The 19,884-nt window shown below is 39.0% G+C and overlaps 1 protein-coding gene across 1 annotated transcript in view; it reads right to left on the reverse strand.

The window, feature by feature from the left end:
• Positions 1-19,884, reverse strand: part of usp43a (ubiquitin specific peptidase 43a) — a 159,718-nt gene that overhangs the window by 52,161 nt on the left and 87,673 nt on the right. Inside the window, exons 7-8 of the mRNA XM_042485616.2 lie at positions 6,769-6,937; positions 2,498-2,609 (exon numbers count right to left, since the gene is read on the reverse strand). Of these exons, the coding sequence (XP_042341550.1) occupies positions 2,498-2,609; positions 6,769-6,937 (281 nt within the window). The remainder of the gene's footprint in view (positions 1-2,497; positions 2,610-6,768; positions 6,938-19,884) is intronic.

A 19,884-nucleotide genomic window follows, 5' to 3' on the forward strand; every position in this document is an offset into this window, starting at 1 on the left:
CGTTGCCCATGGCAACTTGATGTCCAGCACTGGGGGGCGACGTGAGTGCATGAGTGTCTGAGTGTATTTGAGAGTGGAGCAGTGGTTTAGGGCTCGTGGTGTGCAGATCACTCGAGCCGTCTATGGAGAATCAAATGAAGTCAAAGACATGCTTGTCGTGGATTGTCATTGACGCTCACAGCGTGTACCGAGTGGCGGAAAAAGTAGAGGTGGATTTCAACATGCAAGACTGTCCGGGAAACAAAACACTTCAGAGTCACAGGATGTAGTGTGTAAATCTTGAGCTTAAGTACCAGTAATACTACACATTTTAAATTTAATTTTATTAAAACTGCCTCCTATCTGCACTCATTATTCTGAAATAAAGAACTTCACATATTGTGCAAAGACAAGGATTTGTGTTATTGGGCTTTGAGCGGGTGGTGACATAATTAGATGTATGCTCAGCACATAAAACCCTTATTGCTCGCCCATAAAAGGCTTGGACTGTGTGTGTGTGTGTGTGTGTGTGTGTGTGTGTGTGTGTGTGTGTGTGTGTGTGTGTGTGAATATAGTGTCCTGAGGTGCACTCTTCGCTTTTAATCTAAGAATTAATTCAATCTAGGCAGTTTTCGCTGTTACAAATCATTTTTTTCTATTCTCTGAATGAATGAAAGATGCAAGCCTTTCAGCATAACGTAGCAGGAGACTGATGCACTCACATATCACAGAATTAACTGCAGTACTCTAAATTTGAATGATTCAATCACGCACAATGGCTAAGTATAAATAAAAAATGGAACTACAATGGGTAATTATTAATGAGAAGTCAATACAATACTGTCATCACTATGGCCCAACATGCAAAGGGTTATTACTCAAATGTCAAAACAGAGTTGTTCACTCAGCATCCTAAGCAGGACATCTGTTTTGTAGTCTCATCAGAGCAATGAGCTCTTTCTTGAAAACTGAAGAGAGAAAAAAAACAACATGAACCTACAACCTACTTTTTTTGCATTGTGGCAGAGATGAGGGTAAACCAGCGTGTGGAATTCCACTACTTTGATTCCCATCTTTCCAAGTTTCAGAAAAAGAAATTAAATTTAAATGTAAATTAAATGTAGAAATTAAATTTTATTTTCCATGTCTTTGCATTTTTAAGACTTTTGAAAAAGCTACTTCATGCCATCATGCTATTCAAGGCCTTGTTTTTAGATTTAAATAATTCAGTACCTTTTAAAACTTTGCAGGAGCCCAGAAGATCATGAAAATAAGCATCTGACCAATCCCTATAGTGCCCCATGTTAAAATGCCCAACTTTACAGCACAAAGTCATTCACAATCTGGAATAAAAAACAGTTTTTTCTCAAGAGCTAATTTAAACATTCATTAAAGCTGAACTGGGGATGGATTTTTATGCATCTCACCTATTTAATTGTTATTAAGCCATAGATGAATGTCCTCATAACCAAGGGTGTGGCCACTTGGAGTGACAGGAGTGTGGTGTTTGATAACAAGGTGACAGTGTTGGTTAGGTAACATAACCATGCCGTAATTCCAGACTCAAAGTAAAGGCAAAGACTTGGCTGCCGCTGTTTCAGTGTGTTTTCAGTCCATTAAAGTTAACAGTTTGGTATGATAAAAAGTCTTATTCAGCATTTGGTTGTACTAAAAGACCCAGAAAAGACACAGTTTTCCCATTAAGTACATTTTGTTTTATGGTTTTAAGCCTGTGTTTCGTTAGGAGGGATGATAAGCATCAGCATTATCACACTTAACCATAGCTGTAAATTCACCATGCTAACAAAGCTAGCAGCTAGCTTCAGGGCTACTTTCACTGCCTTTTCCAAATATGGTTATATCAGGCTCCAAAAATCCAAGATGGCGACAGCCAAAATGCCATATTTGATCAAACCAATGAGTGACATCACAGTGGCTATGTCTATTAATTTTTATGTCTATGTATCTAGTATGTATGTAGGACAACTTTTTTAATCCTTCAAAACCTGGATCTAAATCAGTTTTACATCAGATGCCTTTCACAAGATATTTGTGCCTTTTAAAACAGAGCAAATTGTTTTGATTTTTTTGGAAAACCTTTTTTCCCCGTGATATTCAGGAAAATTTCTTGCAACTCTTTTTTTTACTAATGTTTTGCTATTTTTTTGGGCCATGTCTTGTTATGTTTTTGAGCCATGTCTTGTTATGTTTTTGAAAGAAATTAAAACACTTTGCTCAGGTTATAAAGGGTTAAACACACTGTTTTGTGGTTTAACCTTGTTTTTTATTAAAAGCTTAAATTGTGACTCTGATAATTATAAACAAAGAGACGGAACAATTTAGTTTGAATGCAGAACCCAATCTTAATGAAAATGGATTAAACTTCCAGCTAATCTCTGCTCTGCGCTGCTATTTTAATTTGCTCCACTGAAGTCGAGGAGGTCGGAGACCCCTGAGCTGAGAGGGAGAAATAGAGTGGATGACATGTTATTGGATATTTGCAGGTTGCGAGCATTACCTGAGCCTGAGATCCATTCAACATCAGATAATAGAGCTTGCTGAGGATGCTTTGCTGCAGCTGATCCCATGAGATGCTCCTGTCCTCACGCATGAGAAATGGAGGCCCAAACCTGAGGAGAGGAGAGGAGAGGAGAGGAGAGGAGAGGAGAGGAGAGGAGAAGAAGACAATGATGAGTTACCTTGGAAAGTTATCCCCTCTACAAAGCAGTATAAATTAATGTCTAAGAAGGTTGAGAAAGTGCCAGTAAAAAGGTCATTGCAACTTATTGTGTCATCACCACATCTGTCAAGCTGTCAGGTGCATCAAGGCTTTACTGTCAGCGCCTGTCAGTGTCCTGTACTGACAGCTTGAAGTGGCATTATGTGGGGTCAGGGGCCAAATAAAGCGGGGAGAGCAGTCTGTATATCATCAATGCATCAATGCCTCATAATGGGCTCTCTGTCTCTAGGTTAACTCAAGGCTGGAGCTCCTCCTCACTGCACAGCTGTGGTTATCAGAGGCTTTTATATGGGAGGTTTATAGGAGAGGAAGTTGTGTTTGTCAAGTGTTTCAGCATCTCTAACAGGTTATTTAGATATACAGCTGAATATTAAAGTTCAGTGATTCACACACATACATATTGATTGCCTCTTTATGACTGTATGTACACGTATTTCAATCTAATGTATTTTGAAAAGAGTTTAGAGAGGTACTGATTCAATGTTATGGTCATTTTGGAGGCTTGTTTGTTGTCTCTCTGTATAATACTTGCAAGGGTTTGGCTAGACCCTCAGTTTAGGGAAATCTTAGTGCGACAGCATACAATGATATTTGTGTGCATTCAACTTTCTGGCATCAGTTGGGAGAACGCCCTTTCCTGTTTCAATATGACAATGGCCCTGTGCACAAGGCGAAGGTCTTAAAGAAACTGTTTTCCAAGTTTGAAGTCAAACAACTTAATGTGCCTGACCTTAACCCCTGAAAAAAACATCACGAGATCAGCTGGAGAGCTGTCTGTGAGCTAGGCCCTTGTGGCTGGATGGGAGGTAACCAAGGTTATCAAAATCTTATGAAAAGCTGTCTAAGGAGAATGGAGGGTGTTCCATTTAGGTGTCCACATATTTTAATTTGGGTGCATGTCCAAATAATTTTGGCCATGTTTGGTGCCATTCTGTTGAGTTTCTTGGACAATAATAAAGTTTTGATATCATGACAAAATCCTTAAAATGCTATAGTACATACCTTGGTTGTACCAAAAGTAGTGCAACAGACAGAGAAATGTCCTTTAAAATTGGTGATTGTTCAAAGAGAGACTTATGGGAGGGTTTTTTTAACGGTATGCCTGTTTCACAATACTGCATACCACGGTAGGAAAATTGACTTATCACATCATGTACATTTGTTTGAAAAAAATATACAACTGGACGGAGAATCTCACCTGCACCTGTGTATCTAATTTCCTCCACAAATGCTTACCAGACTTTTTAAACATACTTCAGTTTCACGTTTTAATGATAATAAACCATTTCTTCAACTAAAAAATACCCCTTGTGCTTTTATTTCTTTCAAAGGCATCTGTAACTAAAATCCCACATGTGGGTTCTCTCTGTCACATTTAAATTCCTTGCCTGAGGTTTTTGAGGAATGCCTCTGCAGCTAATGGGTCAGGATCTGTGGCTCACAGTTTGAAATGATCAGTTTTTTTGTCTGTATGCCGTTGTTCCAACAACTGTGCTCCTGGTGCAAAGGGAACATTTATACTTTGCAACATGGATAACTGTGTTTGGATGCAAAAAATGGTAAATTGCACTCAGCTGCGAAGCTTCATGGGCGTGTTTGCGTTGCATTAGCCCAATATCTTTTGTGAATTGGACCTTGAGATGAGGCAGATAGTGCTTGCAAGTGACATGCAATTAATGTGGACAAATGAGTCCTCAAATGTCACATTCTGGCATTATTAGGCTTTTTCCTTGAGCTGATAAAAGGTTCAACTTTACTGATGCCTGTAGGGAAATCTTAGGCGTCCTTATGATCTAAGAGCACTTATAGTAGTGATGATAATAATAGTGATGAGAATAAATCTTACTACTAATAGTAGTAAGAATATTCGTACACACACTAAGCCCCTTTAGAGGAATGCTGTCTGAATGCTCTCATGGACATAGTCTAACCTTGGTCATAGGAATACATTAAAAGGACGCTTTGTGTTACAAAGCATGCAGTGCCTCATAATGGGTTCAGGAACATCACAGTTACTTAAATTTGCTGCAGTTAAATTGACTGCAGTCCTTGGGACAAATCTGTTAGAGTGCTGGCAGGATAAGGAACATCATGTTTGCATCACAAATGGGCCTCTACAGACACAGCAGGACCTGACCGACCCAGTCAGTGGGCACCAAAGTGAAATGTTTCCAGCGGATGAATCCCTGTTTGACAAAATTCACACTTAATACAAAATAAAATACTAAAAACAGCTGCAAGCAGTGATAAACAGGCCTTTGGGCCTTTTTTCAAGTCAGTGGTACTGGCAGCAGAGACAGCTCTGCATTTCTGTGAAAGTTGGCCACTGCACGGTGGTAGTATATCCTGCTTGGAATCTCTGAAAATGACTTATTGCAAACTTTGTAACACTTCCTGTGTCCGCTATGTTGTGCTAGAGAAAGCAGACTGATTATGTCATCTTACTGTGTATCTGTGGACTACACCGCGTAACTTTCATGTTAAGGCTGACTTCCTGTTGTCAGTAGGTGGCAGTATGACTCAATATGGGCGTCTTTAGGCGTGGACTTCTTCCTACCATGTGAAATTTGGGACAGATAGCATCCTGTTGAGTAAAGTTACAACAGTGTCCTCCATGTAAGGGCCTAAAATGGCCTGTTATCACATGACCTCTGACATCATCATTTAATTTATCCACTATTTGCAAGTTAATATCACATTAGTCCGTTATACCACCCAAAAGTAAAAGTTATACACTAGGAGATGCTTTTAAGGGTGAGTGAAACATGACAAATGTACAGAATTCAAACAAGCTCACTTCTGCGTGGGCTGTGCTATTTAAACTCAATTTCTCTTATGATAATAAGAGAAATGTGGGTACCAATTTATGTGAATATTGGAGCACTTTTGTCCCCAACTGAGGCCATTAACACATAAGGGAGAGCTTTAAAGCCCTCTGCTCATGCATGGACCCAATAGCTGTATATTCTCAAAATTCTCAATTGATGGCGCTATAGAGTCAACGTGTCATGCCCAAACCAAATGCATCACCAAATCAAAATTATTACCAGTCTTGATGCAAAGTTTTACACATCCTAAAGTCCTCATGTACTGTTTTTTAAATGCAAGGAATCCAAATTGGCTGACTTTCTGTTAGGAAAAAAATGACAACAACAATACTGTGACTCTCACTGAAAATTCTCAATAAAAAAAAAAAAATGTATCTATTATCTTGGATAGGCTGCATACATCAATAAATCCTTGCTCATTTCTAACCAGACTTCAGAATGTGTCATTTTAAAAGAGTCTGGATCCTTCCAGTATTTGTGATGTTTCCTGTGGTGACAATGTCATTACTGAGGAGGCAGACGTGACCAGAGCATTCTCACTCTGATTTGCAATGCCATTCCACCCCTGTGGGACATTTATCCCCAAACAGTAAAACAGCGCTCGCCTGTGGGGCTGAACAAAAAGCATCCATACAGCTGTGTTGCTGTACATCAGATGTATTCTAAGAGCTTAGCAACTTAATTATACTGCCTATCCTTGTTAGAATAAGACACGGCAGTCGATAAAACTTAACTTTCGCAGGTTAAGTGCTTGAGTTGCAGTTGCATTGTTTGACTCAGTCTCAGGTTACTGCACTGTCGGCCTCCAGCTGAATGAGAGCTCAGGCTGCACAAGCTAAAAAAACAGGCCTGTCTGTGGCATTCATATTATAGATATACAGGTCGAAGTCGAACAGAAGTCGAATGTTGACATTGAGACAGCGTTGGATGATGAAAATAGAAGAGAATGAATGAGGTATTCTATTTAAGACTGTCGACACAGTGGAGCAGGAGGAAATATGTCTCCACAGCTTTACCTGAACAAGCTCTTAAAACCTGTCTCACAAATGTGAGATGACACATCCTCAAACGCAATCTCATAAAAGAAATCTAAGTGGACTGACTCTACTGCTATGTGCTCAATAAAACCATTTTAAGCAATGAATTCCTAACTGCATGATATCAGGTCAATATCAATATAAACTAACAACAACAACAACAACAAAAAATCAATCAGCTCACCTGACAGCCTGCTGGCCGGATCCTGCGGTGTTGCAGATGAGGAGGAGGACCTTGGTGGAGGCGCCCTGGTTCAGGTATTCAGAGGATAGGGTGCCAGATGGAGGTAACCTCTGACCGTTGGGTCCAGACGTAGAGGTGTAGGGGGAGGAGGGGAGGCTATGGTGATACCCTGAGCAGAGCACAAGAGTAGAGAATAAAGGCTGACATCCAAACTGTTGGAGTGAAATCACACACACAGTTGCTGCAACCATAATGAATACTTTTAAACCAGAAGCCTGGTCGACTTGGACTCTCATCTCTAGATATTTAAATGAAAGTGGGTTTAATGTCTACCCAGGAGTCTCCCCTTTACAGAAGTGCCCACTTTATGCTAGTCATATGCAGTTTTTGGTTGCATTGGATTGCTGGGATTGTTGTTTAAGCCTGGTCTCAAAATGCATAACTTCTCTGTGACAAATGGTATCAACCCCAAAACTAGCACAACAACTTATGAGACATAATTGAGCATAGTAATAACTATCATATATTTCCATCATGATGTTCTAAGCCTCTAAATGCTTTAAACTCAAAGTCTGAATTGAATTCTAATCAGTTCATTGTTGAGCTCAAGTCGACATTTGTGCCACATTTGAAGAATTGCGTTAAAAAGAATGAAACAGACGAGGTCACAGTGACCTTGACTTTTGATCTATGACCACCAAAATCTGATAAAAATGAAAATAATAAATCCGAAAAGGGTTTAGCTTAAAATCAACCAAAAATAAATGCATATATCCATAGTTTTTTACAGCTTGTTCAGATTTCTCACACATGCATCAGAACGAAGATAGAGAGTTAGAACATCTCAAACTTTGAGGTGAATAAAAGGTAAAGAAATATTAGCTGACAAAAGAAAAAAAAAGCTCTTACACAGGCAGCTTGTGTTTTCAGCTTCTGGATATTTTTTAAGTGCTTAAATTCTGGTAAGGTTTGTGTTTATAATATATATATATATATATATATATATATATAAATATATAAATATATAAATATGATATATTAAAAAATCAGAAGCTGGCAGCTGGAAATGTCACACCAGTTAAAGCACTTATTCTATTAAAATGTTACTCATATAAAAAAGCTTATTCTACACAGCTCGGAGGCAGGACCGAAAAGGACCAGACTTACAAAACAGCTCTTGGGTGCCAGAATGAGAAACTGCTATGCAAGGAACAACATCTAATGTGACACGTTCACACTGTGATCCTGAAAACATTTTCACAACATTTCCATTAATATTGAACTGCCCTTTGATTCTTATTTACCCCAAGGAACTGTAAGATGAATTGTATTTTCTGTCACACACACACACACGCACGCACATGCTGTGATTAATAGTGGGTAATAGCTGAGGGGATACAGGAGGCCCAACCTCTTGTCTCCCAGCAAACATAAACTTTGACATTATCAGAGGATTTAATTAAACAATGCTTGTTCCAACCCTACCGTGCAATTAATCACTGCCACCTTCCAACATTGCACACAAAACAAACGGAAACACAGACGCAGGAAAGCAAGAGTGAATAGATGTAAAGCTTTGATGAAATGCCCTCACAAAAGCTAGCAGACAGATTATTAAGACTCACAGAAAAACTCGCTTATAGTTCCAGACACAAAGAGGCTGTGTGTGAAGGCATTTCTTTTTGAGACAAGGACAGAAAAATACAAAACATTTTGAGCTGAATAGCTAAAATTCCGGTAAATGAATACACAGTTTTTGGTTAAAACATTATATAATAAAAGTGCTGACTGTTAAAACAAGCTCAGAAAATAAAAAAGAAAGCTTTGATTTATGTTTGTCCAAGCGGCTACAAAATCGCATGCTGATGTTTTTCTTTTTTTTGGCAGACAGAGGAACTCGATGTGACATTTTATGCTTATTGCCTGCCCTTTAAATGGCCAATTTATCTCCTGTCTCTTTGTCTCAGTCTCCCCTCCCTCTATCCTCTCTGCCACCTTTACTTCTCAGGGTCTCACTCAGAAGGTTAAAAAGAAAAAGACCAAAGCATTTCGTTTCAACCCAAACTGGACGGCACGACTACCCTACCATTAACTCTCCAATTAACACCCTGTCTCCTGGAAATTACATCTGTATGTTACTAAACTGTTTTCATAATTACGCTGAGGTGACAATCTAATCGCTGCCTGGACTATTTTCAGAGACGACATTTCTTTGAGTTACACAGTTAACACTGTGCACCACACTGGATGTGCAGGGAAATAGCATGGGTGGTGGACATACAAAGTGCAGAACCATGACACCTGAAAGCCGGGTTCACGTCGTGGTTACTGTCTGTGGTTGGTAAGTTTAGGCAACAAAGGCACTTTGCATAAGGTTAGGAGAAGACTGTAATTTCAGTTACTGTAAGGTGACCTTGAGTGTTTTAAAAGGTGCCTAAAAATACAATGTATTATTATATTATATATTGACAATTATAATTATATAATTATATAATATAATTATATATTGATAAAAAAGTAATATTTAGAAAAATGCTGTAGTCACTATGAGTGCAAAGTTCATTGCAGGTTTGCCTATTTCGGTGGGGAAAAATGAAATATTTTGTCAGATCACATTTTGCTGATGCATTCAGTATCAACATTTTGCCACTTGTCTTAATAAGTACCATTTCCTCTTTATGTTAATAGGACACATAGCTTGCTCAGCATTACATTTCCCTCATACATGGTTCCTCTTTTACATTTCTTGTAAAGTTTCCAAATGTAATTTATAGGAGACAGAGCTGCCAATTAACCAATGAAGCAATAAGAATTTATCTTTCTCATTTTAGAACAGTAGCCAATTCTTCTCAATGATTGTTGTCTTATTAGCTCCTTTGTAACTACACAGTATTTCATGTTACTTATTGCAAAATGCCACTAAAATGCGTTCAATTTAAAGCATTACATTAAAGCCTTTGCACATAGAGGAAGGAGCTGAAAGATCACAACCCCTGATGATGGGATAGTATCTATTCTATATAATATCCCGCATTTGATAACACAACCCTGACTCCTTGAATTCGCATTTACATACTAGAACTGTGTTTTGCTGGTTACATTTTGAAAGGAAATCAATTGCATGAGAGGGAAATAGACTCAACAATATATTTAAGGAAAGAATGTTGTTTCTCAAAGTACAACTGCAAATGATGGATAATATTATCTGATATCCATAATATAATCAAAAGATTCAGAGAATGCAGAAACATCTCAGTCATAGGGGGCAAGGCTGAAAACCAACAATGAATACCTGACCTTCTATTCCATAAATTGCACCTGCACTGAAAACCAACATGATCATATTGAGGATAATACTACATGGGCTCGGAAACACTTTGAAAAACCATAGTTGGAAAACACAGTTTGTCGCTGAATCTATCAAATGCAAGATAAGACTCTACCATGCAAAGCAAAAGCCATATATCAACATCGGGAAACACCACCGACTTCTCTGGGCTCGAGCTCATCTAAGATGGACTGACCCAAAGTGGAAAAGTATGATGTGGAAGAAGAGGAGAGAAGAAGAGGATCATCCAGATTGTTACCACCAAGTTCAACGCCAAGAACTTTGAAGGCACCATGAATGCTGAAAGGGACATACAGGTCTTAGAGCAACATATGCTGCCATCCAGGAGATGTGCTATACGGGAATGTTCCTGCTTTTTCCAGCAAGACAATGCCAAACCATGTTCAATAAAATATGTTGTCTGTTAACACTTTGCAGATATCTTGGCAACTTGATAAATATTCATGTTCTTTAACAATGTTTCCTGATAAAGTATATACACAGAATATAGGACAAAGGGTTGATTAAGACAAAGCAGCCCTATTTTAACAGCACCAGTATTTAAGTGGCTAGTTTCAAAACCAGAGTAATATGTCGTGCATGGCAAGGAGTGTGATTTCGCCCACATGTCCTGAGGTCTGTGGAGAGAACCTCCTGCCAGACTCTCATTCTCACCTCCTCTTCCCTCGCTCCCTGTGACGGACAGAGGAGAGCCACAGATGAAGGGAGGTGTTAGCAGGGTGGAAAAAGACAGAGGAGGAGTGAAAGAGAAAGGAGACCAGAGTGGACAGAAGAGGAGCGACGATGAGAGTGAGAAGAGGAGTTGTCCCAGGGAAGAAAGAAAGTAGTTGCTCAATTTTGGAAAGTAATTCCCCAAATAAAAGAAAAGAAAAACTGTATAGAGACAACAGGACTGAGGAAAAAATGGCACGTTGTGTTTACTTTTATAAATGTACTGACTTATGATCAGTCATTGTGATACTCAACGATTTGTTGTTGTGACAATGTCATGGCTGCTGTTTATAATCTGCAATTTATAATTAAGAGATAAACATGAAGACTGAATTGGCTGCATGTGATCTGAGTGAGAAAGAGACAGAGAAACAGAAGTGGCTCTTGAGATTGGAGGTGGTGAGAATGGCAGTGTTAATTAAACAGCTTAGCCTCGAAGAAGACACTACACCTCCTCTGGCGATCACTCCCCTCTCTTCTCCTTCTTCGCTGTCCTGCATTTCTTCCTTTTCTATTATCTTATACTCCCCTCTCTCCCTGGTACTCTATTTATCATTGCCTCTATCTTCTGACTGTTTGAGATGAATCACAAGCGGTCAGCTTCAAGAGAAGATTTTTGAGTGTGTTTCAAATTCGTGGGATGGCTGATGGACAGATTTTTGTGCCTGGGAGGACACAGTATGCTGTTATATATATTCTTACAGGAATTGAGTGACCATTCACACACACACGCAAACTTTTATATATAAGATATTTGTGCAAATCAAAGACCCGTTAACTCCACTTGGAATAACTTTGTTCTTGTTAAAATAGTGCGGAAACTATCTGCTGTCCAAACGGGGCACATTCGAGGCAGCAAAATGATGTTCACACAAAAGCCATGTTAAAATGGCCAACTTTACAGTACATGTTTACAGTCTGGTACAAAAGTTTCCTATTCATGACAACTGCACAACCTGTTTGGATGTCATTTAGGCTTAAGTTATTCATAATTAAGGCTGTGGGTGACAGAGTTGGTTATGTAAATGCAACCATGATTTACAGCTCTTGCTATTTCAGTTTCTTCTGGCAAATTTATATATTTTGAGTGGTTTTAAGCCTCTTTTTTGGCTTTAAATGCACCATGCTAATCAAGCTAGCAGCTATTGTAAGGGTTAGCTCCACCATCTCGTGTCATGCTTTCCGTTCGTGAGAGTTAATTGTTAAATATTGGTTGCCTAAAAAAGTCTAACCCTCTAATGGGTCAAATGTTACATTTTTCTGTTAACTACTTTTAAGCACCAGTGGTTCAGTTTCACATGGAGCTATTGAATAAGAACATTTTTAGCATGACAGTATCAAAAAGTACATTCCTGCAGTGTCTCTTTGTTAATATCATTAGAAGATAAGTTTCTGCCTCAGTCAGAACCGTGCTCTTGATGGTGCCATTACTCTTTTCAGCCTTATTTTAGGTAAATAATCATCTTTTGCTGTTGCACCAGAGGTCTTTCAACACTGATGTCTTATTATCCCAAACAGTTCATCACTGATGTGTAAAAACAGCATGAGTTGTGCAGCACAAAAAAGAGAGGATTTGGGCCACATCCTGACTGGAACTGACACTCCTCCCAAGTGGCTCAGGATCAAATGAGTGACCCCTGTCAGTTCTATCCACAAACCTGACTAAAAATACCCAGGGGGCCGTTAGGCTTAGCCCTGAACGAATCAGAGGTCCCAACAGCAAACAGCCATCTGACCACAAATGCCCCTGTTGACAGCAAAGCACCTGAGCTTTCTGCCAACAGCAAAAATGACAGATTAGGGAGGCGGTGGGGGAGGAACTAAATACACCTGATGCCACCCTTTTACTTCTTCTCTTTTATTTTTACCTTCTTCTTCCAATATTCCTCAACGGTACCAAGTTCATCTTCCCACTTCTCTTTTTGTTATAAGAAGGCACAACATTCAATAAACAAAAACAAAAAAATCACATAAGATAAAGTTGCAATCAAATTGCCCTTGGTATTTTGCACTTAGTTACATCATGTCTCAAATATTAGTCCAACAACAGTCCAAGGCACAATGCTGCAATTTTTTTAAATCTCTGTGAATAACCAAGATAAAAAGTGGTAGACATGCTTTATTATGAGCTATGGTGCAGACAAATATAACAAAAGGTTTAGATTCCAGTGGTTGAGGATCAAAATGATAAATAATTGACCAGGGCTCGCAGGTCAACACCACCATGAAATTAAAGGACTTAACAAACTTCATCCAGTGTCCACCGTCCTGCCGAATGGTTAGCATCAACGCAATTAAGCTGTATTGCTAGTTGCAGTTACTTTTAACAGGCTTGTGGGCAGAGGAAGCTTTCAAGTTGGCGTTCGCGCAGGCATTTATGCATCATTTGTGTTATTCTTCATAAGGCAGCTGAGCCTGAGTGTTGCTGTTATTTCCCCGATGATTTGAGAAACACGTTCCAGAGGCAGTGGTGGTGATCAGAGCACCAAGTGTAGACACAGACACAAATATCTTTCTGGCTTCATTCTCTTCAGGTTATTTTAAATGATGAATACTACTGGAGGGGCACGAGTTCCCCTGTGAATGTTCTTGGAATATTTTTGCTTTTCTGCACCGAGTTTGCTTTAGGCGACCTGTAATTGCCTTAATGGAACTGCACGGGATGTGTACTTTGCTGGGTTTCATTTGCATGCTTGATGTCTTATTCTCAGTGTGAGTCAATTTGTGTACAACTTGAAGAGCGCAGGCATGACAGCATGTTGCCATGTCTGTTTTTTTTCTTCTAACAAATACTACAGTCTTAAAGGTGCCGATCAGTTCAAACTAGGGCTGTCAGTGTTAATGCCTTAATCGCCGTGCAATTAAAGTCTGGACATAACACCATATAGTTTTTTTTTCCATCATGTTAATCATCACTCAACATTCCTGTCTTTAGTAGGCTGTACCAGGCTGAGTCTTAAAGCTACCGTGATGTTACTGGTATCATATGAAACTAGAAGATCAAAGGAATCCAGTCATGCAAGCTTCTTAAGAAGGGGGGCAAATAACTCCAAAGTTTAGCAATGGAAAAATGGCATGACCATTTCACAGGATTCCCTCTGACCTTAAGATATCTAAATGAAAATGGGTTCTGTGGGTACCCATAAGTCTCCCCTTTACAGACATGCCTGCTTTATGTTACTTCCACGAAGCTTTTTTTCTGTCATTCGATTCCAAAACAACATCATCTGGTACGAGTTGCTTTACCTTGTCAATATGGACTTTGAAATGCAAAATGATGAAATTGAAATTATGATTAAAAAAATACAATTAATTGTGATTAACTATAGAAATTCTGTGATTAATCACAATTTTAATTAATCATTTGACAACCCCAACCAATGGAAAAAGGTTGAGACCTCTGCTCTATTGTAATAAATGATGATGATGTATGTGTTCACTTGCACAGAGGTAATACTTGACATTAAGTAGCTGACTGAAGGTTGCGACAGCCCAGATAATCACCTCAGAGTAATCCCTGACTCTCTACCTGTACACAACCCTCAGTGGGTTGATGGAAACGACACAGTGGCTTACCCTCAGCTATGCAGTTCACCGAGACAGAACCTGAACACTCAAGAGTGCCAATCATGTGGCCACATGGTAGAGTAAATGTGTGCAAGTGAGCAGGAGGAGAGAAAATGAATGGCAGACTTTGATTACTGCATCAATCTCAGAATGTAGATGCTGTTTGCGTGAGTCAATTCCTGACAGATCCCTTTTATCTCCTTTAAGAGATCTGTTTTTCTATCAGCTTTCTCAGGAAATCCTCTCTTTTTTAACATACAAGCAAAACACACAAACACACACACATACACACACACACTCCCACTCCTACTCTCTCTAATTCTGATAAACAATATCAGAACATTAAGACAGGAAAGAACAACATAAGATATAAATATAAACAACAGATGATTGTATCTTTAGGGGTCTGTCTTGGCTTATCTTTAATTAAGTCCATATCTCAGGAAAAGAGCTAACTTGGGGGCAAATTAAAGAAGAATAATTGCGTCTGCCGATAGCACCATGAATTGCGCATCACTTGCAATCACTATCTGCCCCATTTCAAGGTCCGATCTACAAAAGATGGGACACTAAACAAAACGCCCATGAAGTTTAGCGTTGAGTGCAATTTGCCTTATTTTGTGTCTGATTGCATTTATCCATGTGGCGTATAAATCTTGCATCTGCTGAAAAGAAGACAGACAATTTCAGACTGCAAGCTACAGGTCCAGACTGACGAGGTGCAGATGCATTTCTCCAAATTTCAAGCAAAGAATTTGAAAGTGACAGAGAGAAACCACATTTGGGATTTAATATCTGAGTCTGTCAGTTCTGTTTGTATTTTAAAACGCACACCTTCCGGATGTAAAACCATATGGCATGATTTGTGTTTAAGCTCCAGCTCTCTGAAGACGCTGATATTTTCACTGTAGCTGAAGGTGGCTATCCGCACTGATCTTTGTGAATATGGACTGTTTTTGCAGCGAAGCTTAGCTGCATAGAAACAAGCCAATTTTGCACCAAATGTATGCACATTACCTAATTTAAATACGTGCAAATAGCACTGAAACACTAAGTGAGCTTGCTTCGCATTGCAGACAGGGTGCATTTCACCCTTTGCAGGTGCTCTGAGAATTACACTGATTCTTTTTGTGTTAATTATGCAGGTTTAGTGGCCAAAAGTGGCCCAATCCTTCTGTAAATCCACCCATCTGAGCACTAAATTGAAAAGTTTCACAAAGGCTGATCTCAATTTTCAAGCTTCTGTGTTTTAGCATCTCATTTAGAAGCCACCAGGTCTACCTATTTTGTTCAGGTGTGTTAAATGTTTCTTGGAATAAGTCTTTGGAGTGCTTTATCCATATATGTATCTCCATCTCGAATGCATACATTATTATAGTTACTCCCACAATTCACTCCTCAACCCTTCACTGACTTCTCTATTATCTCAGAGGTCTTTACTTTTCAATTTTAGGGGCACGAGTTGAACCTCACACACTGTTAGCATGCTTAGCTTCCTGGAGTTACTATTCAGCAGGAAGTCTTTTTCTGCGTGCAGCATTATGGAGCTTTATCACTCTATTTATGTGCAAATTGCTTGGATTGTTGGGGTTGAAATAGAGTGCTACTGTGGCGCTTTGGAACCTAATTGATTTTTCAGTGTTTTCCGTCATGAGACCTCCTGCTGCCATTTCCTCTAAAATGCGAAACCTCATTATTGTACCTGGGAGCGGTGCTGATTCAATATCCCCGAAACAGTTTACTGATAAAGCCAGGGAAATCCAGCTCCCACACACTGAAATACACAGCAGGTGATGACGACAGAGGAATTCCCTGCATAAAATAAATGCTCCCCAGCAGCACTGCCTACAAATATGAGTTAATTAACTCAGAGTTGATGTTTACATTCTCCATGCTTTTTGCCAAGCTATTAAATGAATGAATGCTCGAATGTGAAGGTCCATTTATTTCCCCTTTAAAATTCAAACAAATCTAACCCTTAAAATATTATCTTACATAGAAAAACTCAAAGTATGCACCAACTAAATTTTTTCCCAAAGATAGTATCTATCATTAAGTGTAGCTCTGATTACATTGTTTTACATTCAAGTGTTTCTTTTCTCTGAAAAGTTTGGTTTTAATTAGTTATTTAGTGCTTTAAAAAGAGGATATGACAACATGATAGACATGTTGTCAAATCCCCTGTGATCCAATCGATGTGCTCGCGTTCAATGGTGCTGCTCACGTTTGGTGGGAGGGGTGTATAGGCAGGAACATGACTCCACAGAGATCGCTCTGGCTCCAAATAATGTAGAGCAATACGGCAGCAGTCGTATCCGGGATAATTTGGCTTCATTGTTGTGCAGTGGGTGTGAATGGAGACACGTCATATATCTTTAAACAAAGTCTGTGGTTCAGACAGACATTCATGATTACCTTAAGATACATATAACAACTTTGCCTCACATCTACTACAGCCTCAGCCTGTAGCATGCTAAAATTGGAAAATACGATGGCGAAATGGCCAGTTTTAGTGAAAGACCCATGAGTTTGTTGGCTTATCAGATACCAAAATGAAGTATTTTAGGAAGTTATAATGACATAAAAGGATGACATTGGAATGTAAAAGTGGAACCACACTCTTAAAGTCGCTCTATGTGAAATTCAGAGCGTATGAGTTGTCTGGGCACAGTCCTGAGCTTGACTTTGCTCACCTGGGGGCTAGCAGCTAACAGTGATAACTCTATACACAGCACTAAACACAGCAGCAGTGCTGACAGAGCTAACGGTGTTATTTGGGAGGGACCAGAGAACATACATGCACTAAACATGCAAGCAAAGCCAAACCGGCAGAACAGAGAAGCTCATATTACAACACGCACAGGTGGCATAACTTTAGTCTCTGCTCAAGGCGCTATTACTCCACTATGTCTTTACATAGCAAAGAGTTGTTTGCTGTAATATTAATGCTCTTAATGTTGCATACAGAACCCTCAATGCTATAAAGTAATCTTCCTGGAAAAGGCACTTGAAAATGTTCAATTAGACAATGCAGTGCTCTGCTGGAAGACGTATTGTGTTGCTGCAAACACAGTTGAAGGAATGAGAATTCTGCATTTCTATCATTGTGCTACTACGGCTATTATCATTCTAAGCATGGCTTACAGTGAGGTCATCCCCCTGAATCTGAAAAAGCCCTCTTACTTGCCGAGAATACATGTGAAAATGTCTCAGCAACAGACTCTTTGTATCCTCCACTACTGTAGCAGCAATAACACGGTGACAAAATATCATTTTCAGGATCACAGAGAGAAAAAATGAAGGTAAAGCAAGAAAGGAGGTGTGATGATGAACCCCATATCACTGCAGAGAATCATCATCTGCACTCGCTGCCACATGTCCAAATTCTGCGGTGTGGTAATTTGCTTTATTCCCGTGTCATTCCTCCCCGTCCTCTCCTGCTGTTAAAGCACATTTTCAGTCCATACACCCTCTCGCCTCTCTCCCAGTACAGGACAGTACATGAAGTGCATTTCTGAGCAGATGTGTGCCGTGCAACTCACTTCTACTGTTTTAAAGTCACTGTACACCTGTCAAGTGACCTACAAATTGTCAGGCTGTGGTGGCTTGACAGGTAGATAAAGACAATCCTGGGAGGACATCAGTATGCGACGCTGCCTGCTTTCAGACGGAGAAAAGTATCATTTTGTGCCACATGCTGATCTCACCTCTCTGAGAATATATTAAGGCTAAATTCCCTGTTTCAGTCACCACTATTGCACAGTGTCAACCTTTTGATTTTTCCACACGTGTGCAGACTTCAGTGTTCAGTCTGGCTTGCATAGACCTAGAAGATACAATGTATTTGTTTTGTTTCTTGTTTAATAGGACTTAGCTGATCATATAAACATACTCAAGATGTGGGCCTATTTATTTATTGTTAATCATATCCCCTTTTTGTCTTTCTTGTTGCTAAATATTTTATTGTTGGTAGAAAAAAGGAGCGGGGGATTTATAAAAGTATAAAGAATTTCAGCAGCTCTCAGCAGAATAATAAAAAGTCATTGAATAAAATGAGACATGTAATGGGTTGTTGAGCTGGTGCACGGTTGGTTTCATGTTAAATCATTCTGGAAAAGGGTTCATTCTCTGTTACAAATATAACCGTCACACAATGCAATTTTATGAGCATAACTTGACTTCTGTATAATTTTGAAAAACATCATTATTCATGATACATTTTTGAGTGTCATTCGATACTGTTTCATTTATCTCAAGTTAAAACCTCTCTATGGGGCTGGGATATTTATGTGGTGTATGTTTCATCATTTTCATCGTGTATGATCAACAGGTTCTTATTGAGAGTTAATAATGGTAATAAGAGAAGTTAATACAATTGAAAGATTCCTGTTCTAGAAAATAATACTGTTGATTTTTCTTCTGTTTCTATTAAACTACAGTCTTGGGTTTTTCATGTGACGTCTGATCACTATTTCTACTGACAATCCTTTTGACTGCTGCTATGAAACTGGTCAGATAATGACTTCACTGCTGCATATAGTCCCTGCACGTTTTTTCATATATTAAAAACTTAATTCAGTGGCTTAGACTGTGCACCAGAGTCAGACTGTCTACGGACAAAGACAGAAATACAGATTTGCATTCTTTTGGTCAGAATGATAAAGCATACATATACAATGTATGCCTCTAATAAAGGGAATGTAAAAAACTGATCACCAAAAATAATAAAAATTAAATTACAAATGTCGGTATTCTGCTTTTTAAAGTAACATAAATGATTGTGAATGTGCCAAAACTTTTCTTTAAGTAGAACCAAACTCAGTCTTGCTCTGAAAATTGTCCAGTGAGTCATGTGTTTTTCTTTACTTTGTTCATTTTACAGGCTCTTCCTACAATCATCCATCATGGCAGTAATAGTCTTTACTTTTTTCATAGAAGCTGCAAAAACAGACTTACGTGATGGACAGCAGCAATACTGCAGCTGAAGGCTTGTTTAGTCTGAGGAAGAGGCCTCTGCACCACCTGACATAATTGATGAGGACCAAATTAAACAACTAACCCCCAAAATATACAAAAACATTGATCTAGCTTGTGCGTCTTCATGTACTGTACTGCACTATAATAGACTTATAGCAGAGTGAGTGCTGGATAAGCAAAGTGAGGCCTCCCTAAGCTCCAGAGTAATTAGGGTCTTACATAACCTCAGTAACCATAGTAACACTTTTACTGTCTCAAACCACTATGGCTTCTTTTAGTTCATACTTTTTTTTTGTCATTTCCAGAAAGAAAAAGGTAGCTGAAGATGCAAGTTTCAAGTTCTTATAAACCCCCAACAACAGTGGTGTTTCTGAGCTGTCCAACCTGGTGTGATGACAGATTGCTGCTGAAAACTGTTTTAACTAAAATACACCGCACAGACATATGAAAAAAATATATATATTTTTTTAAATAGTAAAAACCAGGTACAGTTTACATTAATGTTCATCCAA

This window comes from Plectropomus leopardus, chromosome 3, assembly GCF_026936395.1.
Source record: "Plectropomus leopardus strain MGB_pleo_1.0 chromosome 3, ASM2693639v1, whole genome shotgun sequence".
NCBI classification, from domain to species: Eukaryota; Metazoa; Chordata; class Actinopteri; order Perciformes; family Serranidae; genus Plectropomus; species Plectropomus leopardus.